General features: G+C 34.3%; 1 protein-coding gene across 2 annotated transcripts in view; it reads left to right on the forward strand.

Moving 5' to 3' along the window:
* Positions 1–27,001, forward strand: part of parga (poly (ADP-ribose) glycohydrolase a) — a 55,966-nt gene that overhangs the window by 17,780 nt on the left and 11,185 nt on the right. The window contains exons 8-13 of one of the 2 annotated variants that reach the window (XM_073921012.1): positions 5,800–5,929; positions 8,977–9,131; positions 17,422–17,501; positions 17,610–17,670; positions 19,395–19,470; positions 24,015–24,162. In XM_073921012.1, the coding sequence (XP_073777113.1) occupies positions 5,840–5,929; positions 8,977–9,131; positions 17,422–17,501; positions 17,610–17,670; positions 19,395–19,470; positions 24,015–24,162 (610 nt within the window). In that variant the 5' untranslated portion in view covers positions 5,800–5,839. The remainder of the gene's footprint in view (positions 1–5,799; positions 5,930–8,976; positions 9,132–17,421; positions 17,502–17,609; positions 17,671–19,394; positions 19,471–24,014; positions 24,163–27,001) is intronic. The other variant, XM_682449.7, reaches the window with a different exon arrangement.

A 27,001-nucleotide genomic window follows, 5' to 3' on the forward strand; every position in this document is an offset into this window, starting at 1 on the left:
CTATAGGATTTTGATTGACAACAGAGGTGGAATGGCTATGGAAAGAAGCAAAATACAAATTAGGAGCTGTCTCGTCATAAATTGTAGTTGAGCCTCAGCTCTAGCCTGAAATGAAAGTGTCAGAGCAGTGGGCTCTGATAAATTCACACTGCTGGCTCAGTGCACAGAACTCCACTTCCAGCCTCTAGTCCTGTACAAACGCCTTCGCCTACACAACCATCTCATCCCAGTGCCTCAGAATAGTGGGATTCCCTGCAGCCATCATCACACTATGTTTTTGTGAGCATACTGAGATACAAAACAAAGCTTATTATATAAAATCATTTTAAGGGTGGAATTAGTTGGTCAACTGTTTTGCATACACAGGACAGGTTTATTGTATTGTTTTGTTTTGTTTTCCTTGGACATGTTGCAGATTACTGTACAGTTAAGTTTTGGAATCTTTTGCTCTCAAAAGAATGAGTTTTAACCAAACGTGTGATTTGTAAGAAATATACTACCTGACAAAAGTCTTGTCACCTATCCAAGTTTTAGGAACAACAAATAATAACTTGAGTAGTCACAGCCATGTCACCCTGCAGGCCAAGACCGGTTACTCATTGAAGCTAAGCAGGGCTGAGCCTGGTCAGTACCTGGATGGGAGACCACTTGGGAAAACTAGGTTGCTGTTGGAAGTGGTGTTAGTGAGGCCAGCAGGGGGCGCTCAACCTGTGGTCTGCTTGAGTCCTAATGCCCCGGTAAAGTGAAGGGGACACTACACTGTTAGTGAGTGCCGTCTTTCGGATGAGACGTTAAACCGAGGTCCTGACTCTCTGTGGTCATTAAAAATCCCATGGCACTTCTCGTGAAAAGGGCAGGGGTGTAACCCCGGTGTCCTGGCCAAAGTCCCTCTATGGGCCCGTACAATCATGGCCTCCCAGTCATCCCCATCCAGAATTGGCTCTATCACTGTCTCTCCACTCCACCAATAGCTGGTGTGTGGTGAGCGCACTGGCGCCGTTGTCCTGGGGCTGCCGTCGCATCATCCAAGTGGATGCTGCACACTAGTGGTGGTGTGGAGAGACCCCATCCCCCCACCCCTTCATGCGCTTTGGTTGTATGGCCATACACAATAAATGCGCTATATAAATACACATTACATTGACTTGAAGTTGATCATTTCGTATCTGAAGTAACTTATATGAAAGGCAAGTACCTCTAGATTTACCAAAATAAAATAAGATCAGGCTTTGATTTCAAATGTTTTAATTAGGTCAGTGAGGTCTGACTTTGCTTAGACAAACGTCTTGTCACTTAACAGAAATTATTGACAATATAAAATATAAAGTCATGGTGCAGTGGAAAAAGAACGACTATTGTGTATGTGGACGACTGCATCCATACATCTCTGCAATGACTCAAATAACTAATTGATCAAACCATCTGGAATGACAAAGCATTCTTACAGGACTCCCAGAGTTCATCAAGATTCTTTGGATTTATATTCAATGCCTCCTCCTTCATTTTACTCCAGAAATGCTCAATAATGTTGATGTCTGGTCACTGGGATGGTCAATCTTGGAGCACCTTGACCTTCTTTGCTTTCAGTAACTTTGATGTGGAGACTGAAGTATGAAAAGTTCAACAGATGATTCATCAGGAAAATCTACTTTCTGCCACTTTTCCAAATTATCAACAAGAAGTCAAATTATTATTTGTTGCTCTTACAACTGGGATCGATGACATGACTTTTGTCAGGTAGTGTAGTATAGGACATTACTTTTACTGTAAATAAAAAAAATATGTTCTTTAGGTTATTTTGCTTGGTCTTAGTTTCAGTTGTTTTCCAATTTTTATACTTAAAGGTACTGTATGTATGATTGACATCAACTGAAAAATGAAGATATTGCACTCTAAATTTCAAAATATTGGAGTAGGGTTTTTTTTTTTTTTCATTCTCTTCAGGCTTGACTTACTCCCAGGATGCCAACACCAACAGCGAGCGTGCCTGACAATACTAACACTATAAACTGCTTGTTTATTTTTTACGTTAGTAATATTTGTATTTTTTGCCAATTAAAACCACCTCATGTGAATTTTTATGGCTTTGAATCTGTATCTTCTTTTAGGGGCTGCTCCTGTTCTTCACATGCCACATTTTAGCCTGCAACAGCAAACACATTATGCTATTTTTTTAAAATTAGAGTCAAAAACTTAAATACAGCACATTTAAAGGCAAGGACTGACTTTGTTTATAAAATAAACTAATCAAGCTATGAATGTAACACCTTTTAATCTGTAAAACATATTGAATTTAGAAATGCTTATTTTGTTAATTTTTATTATTATTTTTTTACTATTTTGACTTGTAATAAAGAATAATTTTTAAATTGTTGAACATTTTAGCCTTAAATATTTGGTTCACCCATATAATTATATATAAATACATTTCTCGATTTATTTTCTTTTTTAGATAAAAAATGTTAGAAAAATAAAATAACTATCCTTTTATTGCCCAGGCATTACATACCAAGCATAATATGTCATGCACACACATAATATAGCATCACCAATAAAAACCTGCCATTTTGTTTCCATTTATACACTGGAAAATCAATAACATAAAATAAAGTAATGACCCCGCTCTGAATTCTTATTGGTTGGAATGGATGGAGATTGTAGTATGTTATCTAACAGGTTCTGGTCGGCCAGTATAAGTGGGAATGAAGCAGGCCGTTTGATTTAGTGAGGTCTAAGTCCTGCAACCTCAGCTCAGGCCCATCCGGCCTGTCAGCTCTCCTCACTCATTAGACCCAGAGGAGCATTTTACGATGTCAAGCAGGTCATTACTTATGACAGCATTTAGTCAGGCCTCTTTGCGGGTGTATAAATGCTCCTTGGTTAAATTGTCAGACGAGGCTTCCCGTCCAGAAGAGCACTTCACCGCCTCTCTTTCCTCAACCCATTTGCATCTGTTCCAGGAATCCCATTTAATCAGCTGAGAACGCCCAGTAACCTTGATGAAACGGCCGATGACGGAGCATGCTGCCAATCGTGGCCAATATATTTGTAAATAAGTGCGTTGTAAATCTGTGTGAAGATAAAACAGTAGGGTATTTATTTAGGCTGAAATCACACAAGGTTGCTGAGCCAGCGCGAGCTGTTTTGACACCCTCTGCTGCAGATTGAATATCACCAAGTGCTGCTGTTTGCTTGCTCCGAGATCTATGGTGACGTTGGTTAGCTGTATTTTAACCCAGACGAAAAGTGCTCTGAAGGATTGTCTTTGTGTCTTTGCTTCTGCTTCTGTGATGTCATTCTTCTGTTGGAGATTCGCTTGTATTGCAAAATTACATTTTGGTAACCTTTGTGCAGTAGATCAAGCTTTGATTCTGCTTTTTCGGATATATATATTTAATATGTTTCTCTACTCTGAGACACCAAGGGTTTTATTTATTCATCTCTCTGAATTCAGCAGTTTTGATGCTCCAATTAATAGACTTATACAATGATTGCTGAGCTTTCCCATTAAAACTTAGTTAATAAGGGTAATATTGTATTTATTATTGTCATGTAGCTCACTAAGAATTAAAAGTTTGCTGCAAATTTACTTAACCTCTGGTCATCCAAAATAAGTATTTTTTTCTTAAGTCCAATTAGAGGATTTTGGTTAAAATTGCAGTCCCTAAAGCATAGTTCACCCAAAACTGAAATTTCACTCACTATTTACTCTCTTCCAAAGGCTTTACATCTTTACTAGTTTCTTTTTTTTTTATTGAACACAAAAGAAGATTCTTCGAAGAAAGCTGAAAACCTGTAACCATTGATTCCATAGTAGAAAAAACTAATAGATGGAAGGTTTCTAACAATGTTCAAAATATCTTCCTCTGTGTTCAACAAAAGAAAGTAAGTCAAACAGATTTATAACAAGTTAAGGGAAGTGTAAATGTGGACAGAATATTCATTTTGGTGAACTATTGCTTTAATTGGGAATTGTATTCAACCGCTACCATCACTTTGAGAGTGAAATGAAATGAACACCCCTGACACTTTTTTTTCAATACAATGAAGTCATATGAGGCAAAACAGTTGCAATAAACTGAACATTAAACCTCTGGTTTAGGTAACTGATTCAGGGATTGATTTCTGTTATCATGCAATGATATTATAGTTACACGGTTTTGTTTATAAAGCACCTAGTAATGTCATGAGTACACCCACATAGAATCTCCAAGCACAAAAATCTGCAGATTTTTAACCCATCGTTGAGTCTATTTATTTACTTGTGTAAATGTGTGTAAATTGATATTTATTTAGATTTTAAATGAGTTTCTGTACTATTATTGACAAATATATCGAAGTCCATATAATTTTTTTACAATACAGTTTGTGAAGTAATTTTTTTTGTCTTTGAGTGGATATATTTTATGAGAGACTTGCTTTGTTTACCAAATAAGTGGATATCATTGGATTTACATTGTAAACATATATATTTTTTTAAAGGTATTGATTTTTATTTAATCTATTCAGTTTTTAGTTAAGATACTCCCAAAATCATTCTGCATAAATCCACAGAATTTTTGTTTTTGTTTTTGTTTTTTACAAAATTCTCAGCAGAACTAGCAAAAAATGTGGTCACAATGTATTTAGATGGTCCGTTTGTTGAATTTAAGTTTTCATTTTATCTTCATGCCAACTAATTCTCATTAGATTATCCGTAGACTGTTGGGGTTAGGGTTAGTGTAAGTTGACATGTACTTGCTAAGTTTCTTATAGTCAGTTAAATGTCTGTTGAAATTTATCTATGACAGGCTCATAAGTTCTTTGGTCTACTGGACATTTTTTGAAGCTGCGGATTAAAGTTTATCATTTTGCAAATAATGTCCAGAGACCAATCATTATACTTAAGACATGAATTTGTTGTCATGAGCCATGGGTATTAATTGTATGTTTCCCGATATGATTTTTCGAAATTCAAAGGGAGACATACTAGACATTGATTTGTTTTTATTAATCATGAAAGAAGGACCAAAGTGTCACTCAACAACTACATTGTGTGTGGCTTGCAAGTGTGTAAATTAACAGCTAATATATAATTATTAAGCAAACTACCAAATAATTGTTTTAATTAAGTATGGTAAAACATTTTCTGTGTTTTATTTGCTAAACTCAAAAAGCAAGCAGTTTTTGTTGCTAAACCCCAGCAGCCTAGGATGCAGATTTTTATTTTCACCTATTGATGTTATTCTGACAGCAAGCCGTCCTTGCTTTTTTTTTTTCCTGACACGTGAATAATACTGTCTGAGACAAGTCGACAGCTGGGTTCAAGTGTCTTATTCAACAATATGGCTCTTTTTTTCTGACAGTTGTTTTCCATTAAATGGGGTTTGAGAAAAAAGCTCCAGAAGCAGAGAAACCAATGCATAAAGGCTTCATTATTTATTCTGTTTTGTATCAGACAGTTAACATCTGTTTTTTGTTTTTTTAATATTAGTATGAGGACATAGCATGTTAACGATGTCAGTTTTTAATTGGTTAAAGAGTTAAGGCATTAAATGAGAATTTTTTAACAAATGATCATGGTTTCCACAAAAAATAGCACAACTTCTAATTACTAGGACAATAATAATAAAATCATATCAAAAATAAAATTCTGAAGAATCATGTGGCACAATAATGTGGAATAATGATTGTTACAGGAATAATAAACATTTGATAGTGTAATAAAACAGAGCATATATTAAAATATTAAACCAAATGTATATTTTACAATTGTATTTATTGATATATTTATTAATTAATACATTTGATTAATTGCAGTTAATGAGCAAAGTACGTTTTGATATTTCTTTTGCAGGGTATGGAAAATGATGAAGTGCAGCATCTATTTAACACCATATTGCCAAAGATGGTGAAGCTGGTTTTGAACACACCCAAGATTTGCACTCAGGTAAGGCTCTGAATCATGCTGTCCTTCACATTGGCTGGGACAAACTGTGATGTTTTTGTAAATAGATCAGAAGTGATAATCGTGTCTGGCCAGTAAAGGTCAATGGGCCCAGCATGCTTTGGTATAAAACCAGTATCTAGTGAAGGACACGTCCACATGGCCCAAACAGACTCATTAAGACCTGGACTAATAGATGATTCACGTCAGTCAGCCTCATTTCTGACATCAGAAACAACACTTATTAGAATTATGTTCTTACATGTGGAATGAAGTTTTAGTTCACCCCAAATGAAAACTGTCATTGTTTACTCATCATCCAACAACGTAAGACCTCTGATAAACACAAGTAATTTTTTATTTTTTTTAATAAATCTGAGATATTTCTGATCTGCTTTTGAATGTCTTTTCACCCAAAACTCAAACTGTGGATTTAAATTTTTTTTTAAAAACATAGTAAATGTATATGAAACATGCTTTTATCCAAGTCCTCTGAAAATATACAATTATATTATGGAATGTATACATTTTAAGTAGTATTTTATTCACCGACATTATAAGCATTGCTCAGTAAACATAAGCAGAAGCTCATCTATAGAACAACAAATCTTGGTTCCTGCTTCTTCCAGAAGCTCAGAAGTGTTGGAGTGGCGTTGGTATTTTTAGTTCTCGTGCATCACGTAAGCAAGCCTAACCTTGCATGACCAAATATGAATGCTGCAAACATTGTTTGCTGATCAGAGTTTCTATGCAGATAAACACTTAAATTAAATCTTTCCTCAAAAAAATATCATATCTCCTCAGAAGACTTGGATTAAACCTCTCTGCTCATATGGATGTATTATTAATCTCTTTGTGAGAAAGCATCAGAGTTTTGGGTGAATACACTTTTAGTAGAGAGACAGAAATTTCACATTGTATTTTTACATTTTCTTTTGTATTCTGGAGGTAAACAGAAGGTCTTATGGTTTTAGAACAGCATAAAATGTGAGGAATGACAGAATTTTATTGTTTGACTGATCTAATAATCTGTTGTTCTTATTTTCTAGACCATTTTTATCTTAAGAAGTTAGACTAATACTAGGGGTGCTCCGATCGACTGGCCGGAGATCAGTATTGGCCGATAATCATATTTAATGTCTCGATCGCTACTCTCTGATATGGCCGATCTCATGAACCGATCTCAAATGTTTGTTTATATGTTTACAAGCAGAGGAAGATGCACATGCGCACCTGGGTTATACATACAGAAGCTACTGCATGTATTTAGGCCTTTTTTTTTTTTATAAAATATCTGAGAGTTCTGTGTTTTGGACAATATTTTTATGCTCACTAAAACCTGGCTGGAAAATTAGATTAATTAAATTTTTAACATGAATATTTAATAATGTAACTTCTTGTAATCTAACTATTACAATAAACAGTAGTTTATCTTCTTTTAGTAAGTAATTGATTTATAGATGTGCATTTTAACTTCTTATGCATCAAATATGCGCTCCAAACTTTTTCTTCATTGCAATGTTGAATTCTTCTTTCATCATTTGCAATTTTGGCGTTTCCTAATTGCATTATTATTAAATTTTCTTAATTTTTTGTATCTATCTGTGCTATCTATCATGTTCTGTGAAGCTGCTTCTGACCATGACATGTTCACACCTAAATGGTTAAAAGAGACATGCTTAAAGGATTATATGTAGCATCCTTTATTTATTTTCTCAGGTAAGGACAAATCTCCACTTAAGCATTATACCCAGAGGGAAATTGTTCTGTTGGCTTGTGTTGGTTTTAATTCCTTTGTAGCTTATTTTATTCAATTCATTCTTTAAAGCGATTTTATACAGTGATTATTCAAATGCAGATTTGGAGTTGTTAGCAATAACAAATTGAAAAACCTTAATATAATGTCTCCAGGTTAATTTTTCTCATCATGGAAAAGGCCATAGAAACTGGCATGGCATTAAACACAAACAAACAAACAAACAGACTACTTTTGCATTTGAATTTACTACATGACCGTTAGAAAAGTATGTTCTATACCAGTGGTTCTCAAACTGTGGTACGTGTACCACTAGTGGTACGCGGGCTTCCTTCTAGTGGTACGCGGAGGAATGAAAAATGTCATGTACATGCTACATATATTTCAAAATGTATTAAAAATTATGTTTATAATGTGCCATATATGACATATAGCCTATTTCAGAGGTAATCTGCCACGTTTGTTTTACTGTGCAGAGTTATAGCTGCTTTACTGGGCCTACTGCGCTACTGTATTTCAATACTGCTCATTTTGGTGGTACTTGGAGAGACAATTTTTTTCTGAGGTGGTACTTAATGAAAAATTTTTGAGAACCACTGTTCTATACAGTATGAATTTGAGTAGTATGAATGGAAATCAAACATACTACATCTGCTACTTGCCTTTATCACACGACCAACCCACACCGTTGTGACGCTTCACTCCCATTTATGATTTTTCTAATGTGGTGTCATGGGATAGTGTACAGAATTTCCCTGGAAGTACTAGGTTATCTGGGTACTTTTCACATAGTTTTCACAAGTTTTTTTTTTTAATACTAAGAATTCAGACATGCTTCTCTGCTCACACATTGTTTTTTTACATACTACATAGTAGGGAATTATGCAATTTTTAGAAGCAGCCTTCATCTTTAGGTAAAATTAGACTGTTTACCCTTCAGACGAGCAGGTACTTAGCCATTAAATCAGTGTTTATGCAAGATCCTGAACAGATTTTATTTTAAGAACTCAAGAGTTTTTTTCCCCTTAAAAGTAATATCTCTTATCCCACAGCTGCACTCTCTATTTATAAACATTTTATAAATGTTAGCATTGATTAGTCGTCTATACTGCCCTTAAGAGTCTTTAAGTCCAATCAGTAGAGATGGATGACGCTAAACGTAAATGCTGCTGGCTGATGGTGGGATACAGCAGGGAACCTTAATTACTCCTGGCCATTTGCTTAATGTAATTCTGTCTCCCTGTTTGGTCAATTGCTAAACTAATTATCTTTGCCTCTCTCTCCTCTTCCACAGCCAATCCCGCTGCTTAAGACGAAGATGAATCAGTCCTTGACCATGTCACAGGAACAAATTGCCTGCCTTCTTGCCAATGCCTTCTTCTGTACATTTCCCAGACGCAACTCGCGCAAGTCTGAGTACGCCAACTACCCCGAGATCAATTTTTACAGGTACTGGCGTCTCACCGGAGACCTGTTACATATTTTGTAGGCTTAGTTATTGATTGTCTGAGGCTTTTAGTTTTCAGTCCAAATTAGGGTGTATGCGTAGGCTGTTAGGTAAGTCACGATTTGATTTAATTTTCCTTCCCATTATCTAGTAGTCGGTTTCTATTAGATTCACAATGGGTTTTGGCTTGTTAATGTGGCATAGACCAGGAGATTCAAATTTAATGAAGGCTCCTCTTCATCAAAATTACACTCCTACAGATAATCCACAATGTGATTTTTTATTTAGCGTGAACATCTGCACTGTTCTGACTTTGCCATCATTATATTTTTCTAATATTGAATCGTCCAACATATGCATGGAGTCCAGTTTTGGTTTTGAAAATAAGTTGAATACAAAATCATTGTAATATGAACTACTTTACACTTCAGATTCTGTGTCTAATCTTAAAAATGAATTTGTTTTTGGTTGACTTTGCAACTTCTTATTCGCTAATGTTTGGTTTGATGGATTTCTGTGGTTTTAAAGCATCTGTAGAGTAGACAATGTGTAGGAGTTTCTCTCCCTTTTTAAATTGCAGCTCTACAACAAAGCCACTCATGTGATACAGTACTTAAATCAAGCCTTTATGGGCTGATTAAAACAAATGAATGAGATGCTGGGGAGACTGATGTAAAGTACGTAGCCATCCATCTCTTGTCTGTCATCGTGCCTACTCGAACGTCTTCCTCTGATGAGCAGGATCTTCCTGCAGCAAGTGCTCATCTCGCGGCATGGAGATGTTGTTGATATTCAACACTGTTTTCTGAGAAGAGAAAGTGATCCAGTGACACAGCTTGACACACATTAGGTGTAAGCGGTGTTATGCCAATATGAAACAATTAGGTAATATCTCCAAAATTTGATTCTTAAATGTTAAAAAAAAAATTAGGTCCCACTTTATATTAAGTGGCCTTAACTAATATGTACTTACATAGGAACTAATGGTTTTTTACAATGTACTTATTGTGTAAATACATGTATTTACTGTGTACTTATGCTTGATTTAATACAAGTATGTAATTACATCTGTAATTAACATTTGTAATTACATTTGTAAAACACACTGTTGACCATCCCTTACACCTTAACCTACCCTTAAACCTACACATGCCACCAAACCTGTCCATAACCCAACCTCTATCCCAACTCAAAAGCACCACAAGTGTTCTCAAATACATCCTAAACACAGTAAGTACATTGTATTTTTTTTTTTTGATGTAAGTACATAGTAGTTAAGGACACTTAATATAAAGTGGGACCAAAAATTATGTAACTAAGAAAAAAAATGCAAAACTACAGTTTCAGTTGGAATAGAAAATATATAGAATATATACAAATTAAACCAATATTAAATATATACAATTGAAGTCAGAATTATTAACCCTATTATATATAATAATATAATTATTATTATATTAGTTTTTTTCAACGCATTTCTAACCAATAGTTTTAAAAATAAATTTTTAATAACTGATTTCTTTTATCTTTACAATGATGACAGTACATAATATTTTACTAGATATTTTTCAAGATATTGCTATTCAGCTTAAAGTCAAATTTAAAGGCTTAACTTGGGTAATTAGGCAAGTTAGGGTAATTAGGCAAATCATTGTATAACGATGATTGTTCTGTTGACAATTGAAAAAAAAATAGCTTAAAAGGTCTAATGATATTGATAATTGTATTTATATAAAAAATAATAAAACTGCTGTTTGCAAAAACTGCTGTCTAGCAAAAATAAAACAAATAAGACTTTGTCTAGAATAAAAAAAATATTACTGAATGTACTGTGAAAAATGTCATGCTCTGTTGTACATAATTTGAGAAATATTTGGGAGTTTGTTTTTGCAAAAAAAAAAATAATTTGTTAATTTTTTTTTCAGATCTTATTTTTGTGTTATGCAGTGTAGACAGCATGATTTGTGGAAATAACTACAACTTGAGCTTTTAGGTAGCTTTCAGAAATTATGTTTTTACATTTGAGAATTGGAAGAGTTCAATTTAAAAAAAGAAATTCAGAAAATGTCTAAAATGTGTTATCTGCTTTTATAAATGAACTTTATGAAGATGTGTTATCAGAATAGATGTGTAAATACTTTTAGCAGAAAGTCACAAATTCCACACTAATTAAATGTATTTCAAATACATAAAGAGTATGTTTGCAAGCTTGCTTTTAGATGGGCAAAATCACTATTACCACCAGTTCTATTAGCATATTCTGAATGTTAAAACTTTTCCTAACTAGTATAAATGTAAATCATATTTTAAAATGTGGTTACAAAATAGTGTCATAATGGGCCCTATTATAGACCCAGCGCAAGACGTGTTTGGCGCGATGTGTTGCTTTTTTCATTCCAGCGCAACAGTAATTTTCCCGTTTTGTGCCACGTTTAAATGGCACATCTATTTGCACCACTTTGTGAACTCATGGGTGTTCTGGTCTAGGAAAGAGGTGTTAAGGTGCGTTGCTATTTTGAGAAACTAAAATAGACTGTAAAATAGATCAGCTGAAAGATGGTCTAAAGTCCAGCGTAGAGCACATCAGTTGTGATCCTCGCTTACACATTGCATAATACACAAATAAGCAAACAAGCAAATATCTTTACAAATGAAAATGAATTAAAGGAATAAAATATTACAAAAATTATTATTTTCTACATAAATAAAAACCACTGCCTACATGCCTTCATCTTGGGTTTTTTTCAGTTTATTCACAACAACTTGCTTTTGTATAATGTTATTATGATTAGTAGTATTATTAATGATATTCATATTTATATTGTCTTATTAAAAACAAGCTTAGATTTGTCCACCTGTCAGGTTTTGGACCATATGGGGCTTAGCACATGTGTTTGGATATAACTTAAAAAGTTTTGGAAATTAAAACCTGAATTTAGAAATAGTTTTGAAACAAATCTTTGCGCTTAACAAACTAAATTAATTATGCAGGCTTATGAATGGTCTGTGCGTACAACACAGTTTCCTGATCCATGAATGAGAGAAAGAGAAAATAAAGAGGCCGAATGGAGAAGGCTCGTTCTTTATCCTCACGCTGCAGATGGTCTGTTTAACTGTTTTCTCACTAGTGAAGCGTTCAGATTTTTCGCTCACAAAGTCCGCCATGTAAACGGCAAATGCGCCATGGCGCGATGCAACTGACTCTTAAAGAGAATGGGAGATGAGACTCTGACTGGTTTATCACAAAACACAGCCATAACTCATTAAGAGAATAAGCTCAACCCTGTTAGACCAGAGCGTATTTTTCCGTCCTTAAAATAGCAAAAGTGGATTCGGACATGTCCTTAATGCTTTTGTGTCTTGTGCTTTAGACTTTGTGCCTAGATTGTTAAAATAGAGCCCATTGTTTTTTTCTAATTTATCTTGAGTTGTTAAAAATGTGAAACCAAATTTAACAAATATTCAATTTCATCATTCAGTTCAGTCACTGGAGCCTGTATTCATCAATGTGAAACATACTGAAATGTGATAATTTATTAGGAAATCTTAGTCCAAGTTTTGTTTGGCACCATCAGTTACAGTAGTTCAGCTAATAGAGGATAGGTAAATGAGTCAGGAAACCAGTTTGAAAAAAGTCATTATATTATTTTGATGATTGTAGCAGTGCAGTAATTAGACACTACATCTTTGATATAACTTTGGTCACAGCATTTGGCTTTTGTAAATGCCAGTCAAAGATAGTCTCTGGTGTATTAAAGTTGTTTTCATGCGAGTCAGAAAAGCAAAAGCATTCTTTAAAAGCTCTTTGGGAACACTGCCGGTGGTTGATCGTGCCACACACTTGCAGAAGAACGCAGCCCTCAGTTTTACTCTGTCATGCAGAGATGGCTATTGATTCCCCAGGCACTTCAAGTACTTTTACAACCTCCAAGACATACAGAGGATCTAAATATAATACATTTGGCTTGTTTCTGCCTTTATCTTTCCTGCTGGACGTAGTTAAAGTGCTCTAGATAATGAAGGTCCGAGAGATATCAGCATTAATCCTAATTGGGTTTAACAGGTGAACACAAGGTCACAGACTTTGTGCCAGCGTCATATGCAAACAAACAAGTTTAGTTTTATTGGAGCATTGTACAGGACATTGTGGGCCGTGCTTTTGGCTGTGCCGCAAAAAACAAGTTTCAGCAAGACCGCAGAGTGCCGAGATGTGCGGATCATTACGGTACGGCCCACTTTAATTGAGTGACTGTCCATCAGTTTACTCATTGGCTTGAGCACTGCTGCTATCAAGCACCAGGCAATTTAGAGATTGCTTGTTTGGCAGAGCTGTCAAAGTCTGCCCTCTGGGAAATGACATATAGACTGGCTGAAGATATATTTACTTTAGTTTCAAAATGTGCACATCAAAGCAAGCTTTCCGACGGTGCACCTGCAAAACTGTGAATACAGATTCATCAATGAAGCCTCAAGATTGTGATTGATTATACGGTAACCTGCTTTGGAGTCATAGGATCGGCTTATATCCTCAAGTTTGTAATTTTTTTTTTTTTTATGTGAGGCTTTGTGTTGCACGTTGCATTAGCTGAATTATATTTAGGGGAAGATGAGTATTTCCTGCAGTTGAATATCACAAATTATTGAGAGTCACTTCTAAATGACTTTACTGAAACCATTTGGGCCAATTTACCCCACAGTTTTCATTTATTGAAAAACAATCCTAACAAAGAAATAACTTGGGTTGGCGAATCACCATTTATTATATATATATATATATATATATATATATATATATATATATATATATATATATATATATATATACATATACATATATATATATATATATATATATATATATACAGTATATTTATAAATAAATAATTAATTCACGAATTAGTTAATTGAAGCCTACTGTTTCAACTAGCTGACCCGCATGGTCTTTGTTTTACCCAAATCCAAATAAAATCTAAATAAATAAAGAGAAGTTGCACTCAAATTACCACCTGTCAATCGCTTTTTCCGCAGTACTCTGGCATGAATGGGCAGAGGGGTCTGTGTCATTATAATGACATCGACAAACTTGGTTGGTAAAAAAGGTGCACAACCAACCGGAACAAACCAACAGTATCTGAGGTTTTCGCTAAAATGACTGTTTACAAGCATGAAAGAGTAAAGCAGTGTACTGACGCTGTGACATGGTACCTGATAGATTCAAAAAACCGAAGAGTCGTTAGATAGAGACATGATTAATTAAATATCACGTTTAACAACTATAGTGAGATGCGATCCAGCGGTACATCCTTGATAAACTGTCCAACATGCACTGCTCTTTGGGGTTTTGTGCTCAAAGCACCGACTGACTGCCTAAAGCTCAGACATGCGCATATGTTGCAGTGCATGCCATAGTGTGTGTGGTTACGTGATGTTCGTTTTCAGCGGTATAGTGTGGATGGAAATATTTTCAGAAATGCTGCTGAAACACCAGTGTAGACATAGATCAGTTTTGTTCTAAAATGCCATTTTAAAATTAAGAGGTATTAGTGTAAACGGGGCGATATTTTTTGCAAGAGGGTTGTTGCTGCGATGGGGGCAGAGTGGAGGATCGCGATGACGACTCGGCATCTTGATGTCCATGTAACGAACAATGCCATTGTCTATTGACCTATTCCTAATATGTGCCCATAAATTTAAGCCACATTGTCTTCGAATACTTGTTGGTGTTCTGGTAACCCTATTTTACATATTTTTTTATATTTCATTCATTGTATTTCATGAGTTGGACTGGAATCACATGAAATCTCTTGGTTCTTTACCTAAATCTCAACGCTCACCTTTTTTGCAGGGACTGTAAATGTTTCTTTCATTCACTTTTAATTACTGTATCACTTACTGTGTTACAATTAGAATAATGCATGACAGACATATTTTTATTTGCTCATCAGATTAAAATGAATGCAGTTTTTTTTTGAGCCATGTCAAGTTTATTTATATAGTGCATTTTACATATACCAATAAGTTTGTTATTCCACTGATCACTATATCTTTAATATCTTGCATGTGCAAAAGATAAAATCTGATGTTAAAAGTAGAAAAGAAATGTTGTTGTGACCTTTGTTGCTTTGGTCCATCAAGAGCAAATGTAAATTTAATAGATTCACGATTCAAAGATTTGATTTGATTTGATATATTTATTCTGAACAGAAAATCATACACAAAACGATTCTTTAAACTAATAACATTTTAACATGGTAGAAATGGAGTAGGATGAAGCACAAGCTTATTATTTTCCCCACCCCATTACCACACACATCATTCGTCTATGGAATCAAACTTATTTCTTCTTTTACCTATCTCTTCTTTTAACATGAAACATATTTCATCCTTTTGGCATCTTTGACATATATGTTTGATTCCATTTGTGCATTTACTTTTTATAACATAGTCCCAAAAATATACATAGTATTGCAAACAACTATTAATTGAAATTTCACCATACCTTTCTCATTTTATTCTTTTTTAGTCACCTCTGTTCATCATTATATTCCTTTAATAATATATATTTATACAACTTTTTTAATTGATTATTATCCTGACAGTGTTTATTGTCATATGCACAGTAAGGTACAGGTTTCCTGTACAATGAAATTCTTTCTTTGCTACAGGTTTAGTGTACATCAAAAATATATAAAATATATTTAATATATTTAACAAAATATCCATGCAAAGAAGTAAACATACCAGAAGTATGAACTATAAAAATATATAGTAATTATAATAAAAGGTTTTCTACATACATAAATGTGTAATTAGGCATGGGCTGGTACAAGATTCTGACAGTATATTAACCTTAGATAATATTTTCACGGTTTCACAGTATTATGATTAGTGCTCCAAAATATACTCTTTTTAAATGCCTGGATAAAAACAATAGCTTTTTCCCCCTTTAAACATTTAAAATATTTTGGAGTGGTAAACATTTCAGGCTAAATAATTCAAATAAATAATTGACTTCTGCTATCATTAGTAGTTTAAAAAAACACACATTTCTTTGCAAATTTAAACAGCATCTTTGGATATCTTTTATGCTGGAGATACTTCTGTCTTAAAAAAAAAAAAAAAAAAAAAACGTTAATAAAAAAAATCTTACGCATACCTTAGAAACCGTATAGCAGTAAATTTTGGCTGTTTTAAAACCTTGACTTTTCTAAACCACAGTATACCTCGAAAACTGTCATCTTCCAATCCCTATTGGTAATGTAATATCACATACTGTGGTAGTCAACTAAAGGCTTGCATACATGACTAATGCTTGACTAGGGAGATCTTTGCATGGTGCGGCACGTTCTCAAATAAATCAAAATAACACCGACACATCTTGCCCTGCATTCTCCCATTGTTTCCCCCCTCTAATTTGGCCCTAGCAATTCCCAGCTTGTCATGTTATTAAAATCAGGTGAATAAAAAAATCCTTTCACAAGTGCTTGTCTTGTTAAATCAAATTGTATTTTCTCATACATTCCACTCATAAAGGTCAACAATCAGTTTCTAACTACAAAAAAAGCACCTATTTTCTGTCAATAACAGTTTGCCTTCTGGGTTTCATTACATAAAATCAGCTCCACCATCAAAAAGACTATATATAGGAGGCTTCAATAACTCCTGTCTTCCTTCCCAAAGGGCTTTTAGTGCATCAGCTTTTCCTCTGTCATTTTTATTTGTTCCCCTCTTTTTTCCCTTCCTTATTCCATTTAAATCAAGTGAGAGGAAGGATGAATGCAAGTGGAAGATGGTTAGTTTGAGGACTTCAGTCTTCTAAAAGGAGAAAGCCATTTGTTGGAAGCATCGCGGCTGATCACTGTAAGGCTTTTGCTATTTGGGACTTTTAAAAGCAAGCCTGCAGTTCTTTAATGGTCTTTAAAGGAATGAAGAAGTGTTCCTCCCTTTGTGAAATGGGACACGAGCGCAGCGCTGAGCCCGCAGGCAGGGCTCCGTATCATTGTTGTCCTGACTGAGAGGCCATCACAGGCAGCCGTGCTGAGCAAACAGGACTGGTGAGATGAAGCGGCAAAGTCCAATCACACGGAAGGCCTTTTTCTACTCGCGTGTTTCTAAGAATGACGCACTAACCTGGTACTGAAGCCTCTTTGACATCACTTTGACTTGGCAAACTAAACATCTCCCTCTAATGGTTGTCTATTAATGAGAGATAATATCAGGCATCTTAAAGTGAGCGGTTGTGTATTTATTCTAATAACTAATGAACATTTCTGTGTCTTGATCTTTTCACAGACTGTTTGAAGGCTCCTCTCAGCGCAAAATTGAGAAACTCAAAACCCTGCTGTGCTATTTCAGGAGAGTCACGGAATCTAGTAAGCCAAACTACACAAGAATCCATCCACACTGAAATAAATGCTAATGATTTTAATATTTGTTTTATTTCTAATTATATTATATTATTTATTTGTTTCACATTTTAGTGCCCACCGGCCTCGTCACATTCAAAAGACAGAGCTTGACCACTTTTCCTAAATGGGAAAGGTTTGTGCACTTAAATACTTTACGTTATTGTTGGTATATAGAGTGCAATATAGTGCCGACTTCATATTAAATTAGCAAATGAGGTATTGTGTATGTACAAAAGCATTTTATATGCAATTACAGTTGAAGTCAAAATTATTAGCCCACCTGAATTATTAGCCCCCTTGTTTATTTTTTCCCCCAATTTCTGTTTAACGGAGAGTAGATTATTATTTTTTTCAACACATTTCTAAACATAATAGTTTTAATAACTCATCTCTCATAACTGATTTATTTTATCTTTGTCATAATGACAGTCAATAATAATTAACTAGATAATTGTCAAGACACTTCTATACAGTTTAAAGTGACATTTAAAGGCTTAACTTGGTTAATTGGGTTAACTAGGCAGGTTAGGTTAGGGTAATTAAGCAAGTTATAATGATGGTTTGTTCTGTAGACTATCGAAAAAATATATAGCTTAAAGGAGCTAATAATTTAAACGGTAAAAGATTGCTTTTATTCTAGCTAAAGTAAAACCAATAAGACTTTCTCCAGAAGAAAAACATTATCAGACATACTGTGAAAATGTCTTTGTCTTGTTTAACATCTTTTGGGAAATATTTAAAAAAGCAAAACTAAATTCAAAGGGGGGCTAATAATTTTAAACTGTAGGTGTCTGCTTAAGTGTTTTATTTATCCTTTGTGATTATAAAATGGTAAAATATGGGTGGAATAATGCTTTCATCTAAATTAAACCGATAAATTAATTAAGTAAACTGATTGAAACCATTTTGCTGGCAAATGTAAAACCCTAATGGTTTAAAGGGTAGTAGCAAAATATAAAGATTAGAGATGATAACTTATTGTTTTGGGTCTGCTTTGTGATCCTTATTTTTTTTTTTTTTTTGTCATGTGCCATCTCTTTCTGAGACATCTTTTTCTAAAAATGCATGATATGATTTGTTTGGTAAATGACTGAATGACATTTTAGGTTAGGATTTTATCTGTAGATCATGGTAAAAATAAAATATGATGGTTTATATATTAGTTTATTTGTTAGAATTTGTTTTGCTCACTTGTATGTGTAGCATACTTTTTTTTTTTTTTTTACATAAGTGCTTCAATAAAGTGTATTTTATCTTTAATTTACAAATGAATTTCAGCAAAAACTTCCACCATCAAAAGCCCACAATCACCTTCAGCATTATATTTTTGTTAAAAATTGAAAATCTATACTAGATTAAATCTTCATGATTTACAAAAAGACGAGTTGTTTTTTTTTGTCTGTGTGTTATTAAAAAAGATTTACTTACAAACAAATCCTACCTTTATTTGTGAATGTGCTACAGCTAGAGGGCTCTCTGACATTTAAAGTAGTTCACAGAGATCAGTCCGTCACAAGGCGTCATGCTTGATAAATGAACTTTGGCACTGTGGAGTCACTTTGCCCAATTGCTTCCTCTGGCAGTGCAGACGAGACCAAACCGCCTCTCTGTTTTACTTATTAGAAAAAATCTCACCACTGAGATGGTTGTATTTCAGATTGCTTAATTCATGATTGTAGCCCTCCACTCCTAGTTCACGATAGCATTTTCAGCCCACCACTATTGTGATGCATGAATACATGAAAATATATTTGTAAAAAATGTACTAGAAAAAAAGAGAAGGTTTAAAAAAAGAGAGTGTTCATTCTGTGCTGTAGTGTTTTAACAGATTATTATTATTTTTTTTTTTATCTGTAGCTCGAAGTCTCCGCTCAGCCATCTTCACATCACCTGTAAGGGCACCATAGAGGATCAGGGCTATGGTATGCTGCAGGTGAGAGTCTCACTAGTGGCTAGTTTTCACTGTGATGTCTGTCAGATTCGAGATTACTTTGACTGACGTGGAAAACCTTTTGTGTTGTCCTTCCTCTCTCCTCAAGATGACATGTCTGCATAATTGTTAAAATACACATATTTTTATGGTAATTTTGGACTATTACTATACTATTCCAGCTTTGAGTCAAGCAGTTTATCTTAAACAAGAATGCACACCCATGCGTATATAATCAATGTATTTCATTCCAACTCATCTACCTCATCTACTTTGACATACATTTGTCAATACTTTATTACTAATTAAAAATAGCAAAATAAATATATAATAAATAAAATCTATATCTATACTAATGATGAATTTTATTGTCTATTAAGATATAGAAAAAATAACTAAGATTTCACTCAACGCTATACCTAAAATAGAATTTTCAAGTGTTCTCTTAATTTATGGTGGTGTGTTATTTTATTAGTTTCTGTTTTTGTTCCTCTTTTAGTTCTCTAAATGTAAGTTAAGCCCCGAACAGATCACACAAATTTGTCACAATTTCGGCACGATTTCCTTGACATAGGACATCAAGGAAAAATGTGCGTTGTGACATAACATTCTACCGTTTCTTTTTTTTGTAATGTGGCATAGTTCACAACAACCGATGCCATGCCTGTTAAGCCTCACGACACCATCACAGAATTGTTTCTCGTTCTTTATGACTTATTGGTGGGTCAGGGGTGGATAAGATCAATCATTGGTTATGCAAACTTTAACTACCTTTTCTAAAATATTAAAGTGTTTTAAGCAATTTTATCGGAGAGACTAGCACAAATGTGCAGACATCTCAATTTAACAATGAGTTTATGAGTTCTGTCATCCTCCCAACAAAGTTAGTTCTTCTGATGTAATCTTAGTTCCCGTTCAGTGCTGCAAATACATTTTAAAAGCATTTCCTGCTTATTTAAATTTGTCCTTAATTGTGAAAACAGTTTAATATAGGCTTCTCTGAAACTATTAATGTTTCACTTTATTTTTATTTAGGCTAGATTATTATTTTACTTAACAAAACAACACAATCTTACGGCCACCACTGTTTTGGCGCTGAAGCATATACGGACTTGTTTTGAAGAGCATCACCTAAAATGTTATCCGTTATTCTTGTTTATAGATAACTGACCAACAAAAGATGCATTAAAATTATGTTAAAATCATACCAAACGAAATTAGTTGCAAAAAAGTATTTTTTCCAAGAAAAATATACACATTATATTTTTGTTTGTGGCCCTCCATTATTCATCTATACAAGTTAATGTGTTTAGCTCTGAGGAAAATAAGGACTTAATGAATGCTTCACTGTGATTGTATCACATTCCTTAGTTATATATTTGCAATTTTTTTTTCATTTTTCTATTTTTTAAAGAGTATGGCTTGAGCATCTGATTTTTTTCTTGCTGCTACTGATGTGCTTTAAGTTTCTCCGTCACACTTGCGTCAATTTGAGGTGAGGAAGTGTTTAATAATGCAAGAAAATATACATTTAGATTTTAAAGAAAATATCCTAATATTAAAAAGGAATCATAACTTTGATCCTATCCATGTCGTAACGAATGCCCTTAAATAATGTAGGTATTAGTTGTCTGCAAGCATCAATGTTTATTGAGATTGAAATAAGATTTAAAAAAAAATGAAAATGAGATAAGAAAAATTGTTACAGTATAGCAACAATTGTGACTGCTTTGGGAAATAACGCTCATCGTAGATGTCATGGGATGACTGATCGTGAAGGAACGTGTAGTCTGGCACATCTTTTTACCCACTACAAGTCAAGATTTTATCAAGAAAAAATCACATGATCTCACATACTGACTTTTGTAATCGACAAAAAGTGTGATCTGACCGGGGCTGTAGGCATTTTTCTTTTAATTAAATATAATAATTAAATAATTATATCACTGTAATAACCTTTTAGGTTTTAGACAAGTCTGCAGTATTTAAAAAAACACTATATATATATATATATATATATATATATATATATATATATATATATATATATATATATATATATATATATATATATATATATATATATATATATATTTATATAAACACCAACTACTACTCAAATCTCTCAGTGTTGACCCATCCGCCTGAGGTTTTGCAGATTGGTGGGCCTCGCTGCACCTCTTGAGTCTCTGCCCTGCTCTCTTCTGGCCGTCTCTCCTCAGTCGGGGCAGGGCTCACCCTGACAGCTGACGGGCACACATGAGCAGCCCCGAGAGCTCCCAGGAGCCCGGGGTCCTGCAGCCGGATTGACGGATGTTTCCGGAAGGGTGGGACGGCCTGACAGGCTGTCAGTGGTGCTGAGGAGAGGCGGAGCAGCCGGAGCTGGAGTTGAGTGACCTGATCAGAGAGATCATCTGGCAGCCTGACAAACTCCCTCCTCTTTCCTCCTGCGTCTCTCAGTGAGGAGGCTGTAGCCCAGAGCGGCCCGTCTGACAGCCTGCAAAACACTGCCTCCAAGGGTCATACGCTCCCCCTGTTTACCTTTTCAGAGCTGTCCTGGGCCAATGCTACCACTCCTAGTCCATAAAATACTGAAATCAAAAGATGCATGACACAATAGAAGACTGTGGTGAAAAAATTCTCTTTACTACAGCATTTAGCTGTGTCATATATATGTTACACTATATGCAGTGTTCAAACTATACTGTGACCTTTGGGGAGCCCACTTTTTTTCTAATATTACAAAGTAGACTAAATGAACAAAACATCATAATAGTTTTGGCTTACTTTCTCGCTAAACATCGCTTGTTTTCCAATTTACAACTTTCTTTGACCCTTGAAAATATCTTTTGAGGAATTTATTTTAACATGCACAAACAACCATAGCCTAAACAACAAAACACCTTTGTCTAACTTTACCTGCAGTGCTTCTGTAAGTGAAATACATTCATAAAAAACGAACAAACATCAATATGCTTCACTTAACAACAAAATAAATAACCTCGTCATGTAGCTTATCAATTTCTATTCGCTCTATAAGTCAAAGATGATGGGGAGCCTAGTTCCCCAGTAGTTTGCACCCTGACCATATGTATAGATGCTCTGAAGTAAAATTAAGGTTGATTAAAATATGAATAAAGGTTAAATGCTAATTAAATAAATATTTTAAGCATTGTGTTATTACTGGTATAATTATGTAATTGATGTGTACATCTACATATGTTCCAATGAATTAAAAAAAAAAAAATAATAATATTAGTAATAATAATAATAATAGGCTGCACAGTGATGCAGTGGGCAGCACATTCGCCTTACAGTAAAAAGGTTGCTGGTTCGAGCCTTGGCTGGGTAAGTTTTTGTGTGGAGTTTGCATGTTCTTCCCGTGTTGGTGTGGGATTCCTTCGGGTGCTCCGGTTTGCCCCCACAAATCCAAAAACGTGGTATCGGTGAATTGGGTATGCTAAAATTGTCTGTATGTGTGTGAAAGAGTGTGTATGGATGTTTCCCAGTGATTGGTTGCAGCTGGAAGGGTATCCACTGCATAAAATGTGCTGGATAAGTTGGCGGTTCATTCCGCTGTGGTGACCCCAGATTAATAAAGAGACTAAGCCGAAAAGAAAATGAATGAATAAATGAATGAATAATAATATTGCAAGTTGATAAATTAATTTATTATTAAAATTCAGTTAAAAAAGTTTGATGGTTCTAAACATCTCGATTAAAACAAAGACCAGTACAAGTAAAGAAATAAATAGATCTTAGTAATAATGAGTACACAGTTTACTTCTTTATTTATATATATATAAAAAAAAATTGTTGTTATTCTCTCTCACAGAAGTCTGCCTGAAAGCAGTGAGTGTATCTACTGATTAGTTATAGTGATCTGACCTCCATTTCTAATGGGCAGTCCTTAATAGATGCATTATTCAGAACAGAGGGAGTGACGTTTGGCCTTGCAGGAACCTGCAGGGTCACAATGGATGTAGACTATAGTTGCCCACACGTTTTACCTCAGTCAATTATGCTTTATGTAAAAAAATAAATAAATTATTACTATTATAGTTTTGTTGCAATTAAACTATCATTACCACTTGTTTTGGTACTGTAATTGTAATTTACCTCAGTAAAAATAGTCTTGTTTTAATAAAGCTACAATTTTATGACTGATAGTAGTTGCCTGATAATAGTTTTTCTCATGGCATCCTCCATCAGCAGGTGTAGCTAAAAGTTTGGCTTTGTACATGCATCAAAACTGTGCACAAAATAACGCCCTCTGAACCATTCTAAAAATTCACTTGTCTTCTGTGGTTTTACACTCAGCTGAACTGAGGACTCTATTTTCCACCCCTGTGCATTTTATTTTTAACCACAACCGGTAATCTCTGGTAACACACTGGACCAAATCATCTGCATGTTCAGACAAGCATCATAGTACCTCTGTACCGAAACATCATTTCACACCATGTTCAGGGATTAAATTGTGTGTTTTTTTAGCCTGTAAAACCAGCTGAACAGCAGGTGAATGTGTGTTTTTGTTTGTGCTGCAGGTGGACTTTGCGAACAGGATGGTGGGTGGAGGGGTGACAGGTCTGGGTTTGGTCCAGGAGGAGATTCGCTTCCTCATCAACCCGGAGCTCATCGTATCTCGCCTCTTCACCGAAGTCCTGGACCACAACGAGTGCCTCATCATCACAGGTCAGCGCACACAAACACACACACTCCTCCCTCCCGTCTGTCACACACACACACACACACACACACACACACACACACACACACACACACACACACACACACACATCTCTGTCTGATTGATGTCAGCCACCATTGAAGTGTCTTGTTCCTCCCTTCTAGCTGTTACAACACCTGTTCTCTAAAAAGTGTGAACACATTTGGGGATTTGGAGAAACCTGTGGCTCTTTATATAATAGGCTGACATGAAAAACATCAGGAATTTAATGATTCTACTTCTGTAATGCAGAGCTTTTTTAAACTTACTAATGCAGAGAAGTCAAGTACCTTAATTTCCGACTTGTTAATGGTATTTTTATAAGAAATATATACACCTGCATTTGCGCTGTACTTGTCACAAATATTGCATATTTAGTATTCAAAATTCAATTATCTTTGTATTATTAAAATATGTTACTGTTCTATAATTTTTTTTCGATTAAAATGTCAATGTAATAGTACTTGTCACAAAAAATATTAATGACATATTTTTAGAATTCGATATTTTAAGAAAGTATTTCAATAATAATACTTTTTTAATAAGTTTATTTTTTGTCTAAACAACACTTTCATTCATTCACTTATATATTTGTTTATTTAAACTTTTTAATTTTTCTAATTAAATTGTCTTTTTTCATTTTTCACTTTTTTCACATTTTTCAATTTTTCACTTTTTCATTTTTACTAATTAAATTGTCATTAGTCCTGATTGATTTTGCATTGTATTTATTTTTATTCCTTTACTTATTTGTTTTATTATTTTTTTATTTCTTTTAATTTTCTTTTTAAAAATTAATTTAATATAATTTAAAATTAATATCTGTCTATTTGTTTGTTTCTGTTATATCGGTCTTCTCTCTTAACCTAGTTTAAAAACCTCTGGCTTTATGATTGATTAACTGGATGGGCTATTTATTTATTTTTTTTTTTACTTGGCTTACTCTTAACTATTTGCCACAAGTCTTTCACAACATAATAAAAAAAAACTAGTCCGTTTTGAGTCAGAGATTATTACAAGTTATTTATTCATCAATTATCACAAGAGGTTTATTCAATAAATAAAATTGAACTTCATTGATTGAAAAGATTCATTCATAGATTCATAATTCATGACACCACTGTCACATTATATTACTTTAAAAGATAGCTATACACATGAAAAGAAATCTATAAAAAATTAAAAATAATTAAATTAAATAAAAAATATTCAGAAATAAATATCAAAAGATTGGGGTCAGTTTTTTTCAAGTTTTTTTTTTTTTTTTAAAGAAAATTATTCTGTTCATCAACACTGCATTTATTAGATGTAAATAAGAATTGCTACGTATGTATTAAAAATTTTAATAACTGTTTATATGTAGTTTCAAATGAAAATTTTTGCTCCAGTCGTTATTGCTTTTATTACTATTACCATTAATAATAAAAATAATATTAATAATGATAACAAATAGCAAAAATAATTATTATAATTATAATTTCTGAAGGATCATGTGACTGAAGACTGGAGTAATGAAGCTGAAATTTCATCTTTAAAATCACTGGAAGAAATTATTAAATTAAATGATAAACCACTTTGAACAATTATTTTATAGTGCAATAACATTTCACAATTTTACAATTTGTACTGTAATTTAGATAAAACAAATGCAGCTTTGGTGAGCAGGATCCTACTGACGCCAGTAATACTGACCCAATCATGGACATTAGTATTAGATTTTTAGATTTAATGCAGCCTCTTTCAGTGTGGTTAGGTTTGTTTTCACCCATTAATGAATTTAGTCAGTTCATAATCACATTCCCTAACAATACATTTAGCAAACTGAGCAGCACCTCACATGTTATTTGCCATGGCTATTAAAAGCCTGTGTGTACATTGAGCTCCATTCTTCCCACCCCTTCCCCCCGTCTTCCCTCCTCATCCAATTTGAACGTAAATCCATTACATTGATTCACGCTGGACTCAGGGCAGCCCTGTTATTCCTCATTTCTCTCTTGCTGAATTGCCCTATTTTTCACCCTCCAACTCACTGTGCTTGAGTCAACACGTTAAGTGACAGTCCCCCACTCCTCCATCCCCCCTTTTCTGTGTTTCTGTCCATCTCTCCATCATTTCTCCATTCCTCTGGTCCTCCTTTATAAACTGAGGAGCCCAGGACATGAAGAAATGTCCTGTGTGATGCGTCAAAACAGTTTGCTGCTTCACTTCTTCACTGGTTACTTCTTCACTGGTTGCTTTATCACAAATATTTCTACTACTTCTCCCTCTTTTATTACTGCAAAGACATGCGCAAATTTATTGGGAAGTCAAAAGTAACAGTGCTTCTGTGTTAATTAATATCAAAATACTCAACAGATTGTGTGTTGGTATAGTTTGTCCACTGCCATATTGGAGTAATAGAAACACAAGACTCTTTTTTTAATTTGCTGATGGTAAAATAGGACCCATATCCCAGTGATTTTGAGGCCCACCACATTGTAGGAGTGCGGTTTTCCCTCCCCACCGAATTGATTGACAGGTTCCATCTTTCTATAATAACATGTATAAACATGTCCACGGAATATTTTTTGCAGATAAACTGAGATTAAAATATCTGTTCCAACTCTCTGTGATTTGTATAAGTTTAAAACGTTTTTAAAACAAAGTAATAACGAAAGTATTAATTCGCTAATTCTTAACCGATATAATCACCACTGGCGCATGGTGTCAGTAATCGTGCATATATATGTGTGTGTCCTGCAAACGGCAATTATGTGCGGCTCATCGTTTTAAAAAGGCTTGAATAAACTCCACCACAAATACATC

Source organism: Danio rerio, chromosome 13 (genome assembly GCF_049306965.1).
Source record: "Danio rerio strain Tuebingen ecotype United States chromosome 13, GRCz12tu, whole genome shotgun sequence".
Classification (NCBI taxonomy): domain Eukaryota; kingdom Metazoa; phylum Chordata; class Actinopteri; order Cypriniformes; family Danionidae; genus Danio; species Danio rerio.